We start from the raw sequence: 6768 nt of genomic DNA on the forward strand, positions 1-6768 counted from the left end.
GCATTTGTGATTTTATGGCCGGTTCTGCTATTACTGTTTGTCTTCCATAGAAGAAACACAGGGCGCAGCTGCTTGGATCGTCTTTGGCTACATACTGCCCCCTAGTGGTGAGGCGCTGCATTGTCAGTCCTTATGCTGCACCTGGGTGTTTAACACAACTTTTTAAAGATGCCAAGTAACTGGATGGAGGCCAGCTTCCACATTTGAATCAACTAAATGTTTTGTTGGGAGATTATAAAATGAAGTAAACTAAATTTGCTAAACAATTTAAAGAACTCAGAAACTACCTGAAGTTAAGTTTGAATACAATTAAAGACAGTTAAGAACACTTTGAATGAGTTTTATGATTTTAACACACAAAGTCTGAATTCTTCTTCCTCAAAAGAACCAGACTCAACAAACATGCTAATGTTTTTCATTTAAGATGTAAATGCTATAAAAAAAAAAACACTAACAATTGTTGATCTCAGTAAAGTTTTCCATTTCAAAAATAAAAATATGCCACTGGAAACCCACTAGCTGCTCCACAGATAAAACCCTACTGACAAATGCGTCATGCATCTGCGCCTCCTTGTGAGTGCATGGCATGGCAGTAGCGCCCAATCATACTGATTGTTAATAAAACATGAGTGAATGTACAAGTTTTGCTTTTAGTATGCATGCCCTGAAAAACACATTTGTAGCAATATTAATTTGCACAACACTGACGTTCAGTTGTGCCACCCATGCAAGAGCTGCATTCAAGGATTTGTGATAACTGCTAATGAGTCTTTTATATCACTGTGGAGAAATTGTGGCCCACTCTCCTCTGCAGAATTGTTTTAATTCAGTCACACTAAAATGTTTCAAGCATGAACAGCCTGCTTAAGGTCATGCCGGAGCATCTGAATCGGAATTAAGTCCAGACTTTGACTCGGTCACTCAAAGATGTCAAGTTTGACTTTTTGAGACTTTCAGAGGAGGACTTGCTGTTGTGTTTTGGATCATTGTCCTACTGCATAACCCAAGTGCCCTTAAGCTTCAGGGCTTGAGTTGATATCTAGATATTCTTTTTCATGATTTTCTGGTAGCGAGCACAATTCATGGTTTCATCAATTACAGCAACTCGTCCAGGGCCTGAAGCAGCAAAGCAGACCGAGACCACCATGCTTGACTGGTGGTATGAAGTTCAACTGACTTTCATCAGTCCACAGAATATTTTCCCAAAGATTTCAGTGATCATCAAGATGTTTTTCTTTTCTTTTTGTGGGGCCAGTAGTGGACTTGGGCTTGGAACTCTTCCCATGGACACAATTTCTTATTGTTGAATCATGAGCTCTGACCTTAACTCTGGCAAGTGGAGGTCTTTAGATGTTGTTCTAAGTTCTTCCTTCTGGGTGAGTCATCCATCACTCTTAGAGTAATTTCAGTAAGATGGCCACTCCTTTCAAAGGTTCTCAATTGGGCTTCACTGGAGTCCCAAAGCCTTAGAAATGGTTTTAGAATCCTTTCCAGCCGGTAACATGTCAATGACTTTGTTTTGTCAGTTGTTTCTTTAGATCATGGCATGGTGTGTTGCTTTATGAGCCTGCTTCACTTTGTGACAAGGTTCTATTAAAGTCATTTCTTGATTCAGCAGGTCTGACAGTGATCAGGCCTGGGTGTGACTAGTGAAACTGAACTGAGCTTTCCAAAAATTCTGGTTATTTATCTTTCCTAATATGTTTTTTAAAATATCTGAAATATGTTAGTGTGATAAGTGTTTTAAAAAAAATCAAGAAGGAGACGTATACATTTTCACTCAAACTCAAATTTTGGGTCATAGTTTTTGTTGATACTGCATTATTCCTGAAACAATCATTTTATCCACAGATTTGATCATTTGATCATGAACACAACAAAAATAAACTTTATTATTCTGATGCATTTCCTGTTGTTGTGAACAATCAGCAGAAATTACAATTTTCACCAGACTAGCACCAGACTAACAAGAAGAATTTGTTTTTAAAGGTAGAAATGCATGAAATTAAAGCTGGAATTATTGTAATTAGTCGAACAAGAAGGTGCCAGAACTTAGTGCTCAGCCCGTGAATATTAGTAAAGTCAATAAAAATGCTAGGGTTAGGGTTAAAAAAAATGTATTGAATTGAAATCAGTTGACATTTTAAGTTTAATGGCCTTTTTCTTTCTTACAGTGTGCATGTCAAAAGATGTCTCCTACTTAAAATCTCCTGCTTCGGATTTGTATAAATAATGTTATTGAACAATAACAAGACTTCCAGTCTTTTAAAGCTAATTGCTCCAAAGAAAAAGTGTTGCTCTCATTAGATTAGATCTACAAAAGGCATAGAAGTTAAAGATTCAATATTATTCACATGCAGATAACACTCTAAGCAAGAGGTTGTGGCTTGTTCACATTCATTCATAATAAAGGTCAGGCACATTTTAAAGCTTTATAAACACTCCTTAAACCTTGCTCAAGTAATCAGTAGAGAACACAGCTGCACTGCACTTGGAAAATTAGAGTAATTGATGCCCCCAAAGCAGGAGAAGGCTGCAAGAAGACAGTAGGAAGATGGATGTTTCCTCAGTTAGAAGTGCAATTAAGAAATGTTAGTTAACAGGAACGGTGGAGGCCAGGCTGCGGTCAGGAAGACCTGGAAACTTTGAGAAAATTGCTCATAGAATCGCTAGAGAGGCAAATCAAAAGCGCAGTCTGAGTGCAAAAGACCTTCATGAAGATTTAGAGTGGTGCCACTGCATTCTGCTGTGTTCAAACAACAACTGTAAATCCCCCCCAAACAAGAACTGAAAGACTCATAGCACCACAGAAAGCACCTTCATGCTGTGATCCTTGCCAAAGGGCACGCTGCTAAGCGCTGACCTATCTTTGCTGTGGGCCATTTTTTCTTTTTTATGTTGAAATTGTGGAATATGCAAATTAAAGAAAAGCAATTTGCATGAAATATTAAATCAAATGTATCCTCTTTAACTCTGTGCCTTTTAGAAATCAGGACATCTTTATTGGCCATTCAGAGTCATTTTGACGAGCACTACTGCCCAAACGTCTGCACGGCACTGCACGCAGAGAGAAAAGCAGGCCATGCGAGTGCAGCAGAGGACTTGCGCTGCCTGTCTGAACCAGCTCTGAGTTATTCATAAGGTCGCTCACTGATGTTGGATGATGAGTTCTGGCTCGCAGTCAGTGTTCTAGCTCATCTCAAAGGTTTTGGATGGGGTTGAAGTCAGGTCTCTGTGCGGGCCAGTTCTACACAACTTCTTTATATTTCTTTATATGGCTGTTTTTGTTGGTTGGAAAAAAGGGAAATGTAACAATTTCTTGACTGAAAGAACTCTTGAGTTCCGTTTGACGTCTTCTATTTAGTGGATCTGTCCTTAGAAAATGTTCCCCTGGAGTCAGATACTTTTTCTGTGTTTTACACGCTATTAGTAGAAACGCTGTTATTGGAAAGTTGATGGACCAACACTTACTTAGCTGATGTCTCCACTGGCATTATTTATAATAGCTTCAGGATGGAAAGATGAGCATTCTCAAAACAGATAAAATACAGTACCGCCCCTCATTTCTTTATATTTTGCTATATATATGTAATGTGTGTGTGTGTAATATATATATATCAGTAGTTATAGTTATATATTATATATATATATATATATATAATATATATATATATATATATATATATATATATACATATATATTACATAAGGCATAAGGCAAAAACAATTGTACAAGCTGGAAAGTTAATATTCAGTATGACCACCTTACCAACTTTCTAAGGCAAGCTTTCTTGTCATCTCCGTAAGGACTCTTCAGTAATACTTCTTCTTGTCTTGTACTTGTCCTTTTTATTTTGCAATTATGTGGAAGTCTCCCTCAGTCCAGCATCCATCTTTTAACAAGTTCTTTCACTACAAAGAGAGCTCCAAGTAAGATTTCCCCTCCAACGTCCTTCATGGCACACTGAAAGTCACAGTAACAGCTCCCTCTCCTGGTCATACCATGAAATGACTTGTCACGATCAGTGTAAAGGTGTTTATGGTGGTTCTCTTTTTTCAGTAATTTTTGCTCAGCATATCAAATTCTCCTCTTGTGTGCTACATCTCATTTAAGGTGCAATCCCCAGCTCCTCGCTGATATTTTTTTTTTTTTTTTTTTTTTTTTGGGTGGGGGAGATGTGCCGCATCCTTGATTGCAGACTACACAAGTATCAAAGCATACGCCTTGGGTAATACAAGAAATTAGTTTTATTTTTAATACAGGGGGGGGAAAAGAAGAAGATCAAAGCAATCAATGTTGGCATCCACACAATCTCCCCTCCACACACACAGACACACACCTAAAAACACAGCTCTGGTTTTGGTTGCCAGCACAAAAAGTGGGGTTTAAGAAGCTCTTAAGAGGCCAGAAGGAGGAGCAGGAGAGTCTGGCTCGATGTGAGGAGAGGCAGTCGGGGGGGAACAACAGATGTTCACAAGACACAGGTATACATTTTTTATTTGTTGAGTCAGGATGTTTGTGTTTGTAGGTCTACTTGTCATCATTTCCTCATGTTTTGTTCCATGTTCTGCATGCCAACATTTCTGCTTTCATTCATAATAGTTTATCCAAACGTCTCCTCACTTCCTGCCCCGTCCGCTGTCCTTAGCATCACCGGCATTGCGGCATTTCTGCTATAAATTGTCATAAAACAACTCAGATCTAGATGTTTTGTTCTTCCCTTTCTATTGTGCATTTCTTTAAGAGGATTTATACTGTATTCTTGTTCTCCCAAAACATTCTTTTAAAACCCATTCGCTATCCCGATGAGTAGTAGGAAATGTAAGGTCTTATGAGGAGTTACTATAAGGCAATAACACTCCGAGATTTCATTTATACTCACTGAAATCTGAAAAAGCACAAAAAAGGGTCAAGTCTGGCTCCTCAGGGTCACACTGTGACATTTCGAGTATGGTGAATCAGATAAACAGCAGGCTTTAATGCTGACAAGTACGTCTTAACTGGCCTCTGCGACTGCACTCTTTAATCTGCCACATTTTTCTTTCCACTCTTCAATTTGACAAACAGGATTTGAAGTGAAGCCACCCACACAGTAAACAGCCAAGAGTGAGCTGCAAGTGGATGAGGCAGGTATTTACCACTCTGTGTGTTTACACATCATGCAATCTCTAACAACAGCAGCAGCACCAGCAGCAGCTGGTAGTCCGCTCTTCGTCTTCCAGCGTGGAAATGTCACCGGAGGTGAATGACAGAGGGCTTGTTTGCTTGGAAGCCAGCAGATATAGCTAGAAGTAGCTGTAAATGATAGCCCGCCCTCCCTGAAAATGGCAACCGTGGCTGCTCGGCTTTATTTGGCCATATAAGCCGCTACTTCCTTTTCCAAACTCTGGGCAAAGCGGTGGTTGAGGAAGAGCAGCTGGCCGTGAGGAAGCAGGCGACTGAGCAGGACGTCGATCCGGTTGCTCTTCAGCAGGACCTGGAGAGAAAAATGCCACAAGTGATGACCCCGAGCAGGCTTCTCGATTAATCAAGAGATGCTTAAAAGCTGGTAATAAGAATGCGCGCTGCTGCAATCTAGTTTCATTACTGCTGAATTTTGCTTTATTGATATTTTTCATAGCACGTAATGAGAGGCTGCTCTTGCGAGTCTCGATACCAGTGTTCGACAATCATCTTTCTTTGGGGAGGTAAACTGTTTAAGTTAATGGATTGCAGTCTGATGATGCCTTAGGACGCATATAGACACAAACACTCGCTACAGTTTCTGAATACAAATGCACTTTACAGCAGCTGGAAGATGCATGAGTCACAGTGATCTACTGTATGTTTGTGGTAAAGAAAAGATGTTTATGCAATTATTCCTGTCAGAAAAAAAGAAAAATTGGAGAAATGAAATAAAACAATACATTTTATCAACAGCTGGTCAGTGACTCATGGCTTCACTAGGTTTGTACAAGTCAAAAGGCTCAAGAGGTCTTTAAAGTTTCACTGTTGAGAATAACTTCAAAGCTAATGACATGTCTCAGTGTTCTTCACACACTTGTCACTGAAGCAGCCATCAGAGATAACACTTCTTTAATCTATGAAAGCCTTAAACAGTATATAAAAGAAGGCATTAACAGATGTGATGTTGCACTTCAGCTTGTGACATCCCCATGTTTAGCATTTTAGCTCACACCAAGATTAGCCAGAAGCAACTATATTTCGATGAGAGCGCTAAGCTATCAGCAGGTTTATCGCACAGGCGCTAAAAGTAAGTGCTGTGAAACACACAAACACATAAAACACCATAACTTCATTCATCAAAACTGAGAGAAAGACTTCTTGCATGGTCTGTCAGCACAATCAGTGACACATGGCCCCATATTACTTGTCAGATAATTGAACTGATGACACTCAAAAAGGCATCAATGCCAGAGTTCTCATCCAGTGACGTGAATTAACTGAGATGAAGCTCATGAAACTGCTGCTGGCTACGACCCCGCAGGCAGACGTCCACTTCTCAATCAAAGGGACAATACTCCCGATAATACAAAGTTTAAACCCAATTTAAATGGGTTTTACATATGAAAATTCATACCGCACCAGACCATAGCCATTTACAAATTACAGTAACTGGAATTGGCAAGTTTGAACTACAGTAATATGGGCACTTATTATAACTCTGTCATATTTATGAAATCTAAACTGTATTTGTGAAAATAGATCCTGAATACTCCAGACCAGGGGCCCGTTCTTCGTACCTCGCTAAGTAAGTTAGCTGGATT

General features: G+C 39.5%; 1 protein-coding gene across 1 annotated transcript; it reads right to left on the minus strand.

Moving 5' to 3' along the window:
• Positions 1-4482: 4482 nt before the first annotated feature.
• On the minus strand, positions 4483-5479 carry ap5s1 (adaptor related protein complex 5 subunit sigma 1; the record flags this gene model as incomplete). The annotated part of the gene is given in 1 exon segment (XM_014335947.2): positions 4483-5479. A coding segment is annotated over 1 exon segment (131 nt), but the record flags the coding sequence as incomplete, so codon positions are not given.
• Positions 5480-6768: the final 1289 nt, after the last annotated feature.

Source organism: Haplochromis burtoni, unplaced genomic scaffold (assembly GCF_018398535.1).
Source record: "Haplochromis burtoni strain Fernald_Lab_line unplaced genomic scaffold, NCSU_Asbu1 Contig_119, whole genome shotgun sequence".
In the NCBI taxonomy this organism is placed as follows: domain Eukaryota; kingdom Metazoa; phylum Chordata; class Actinopteri; order Cichliformes; family Cichlidae; genus Haplochromis; species Haplochromis burtoni.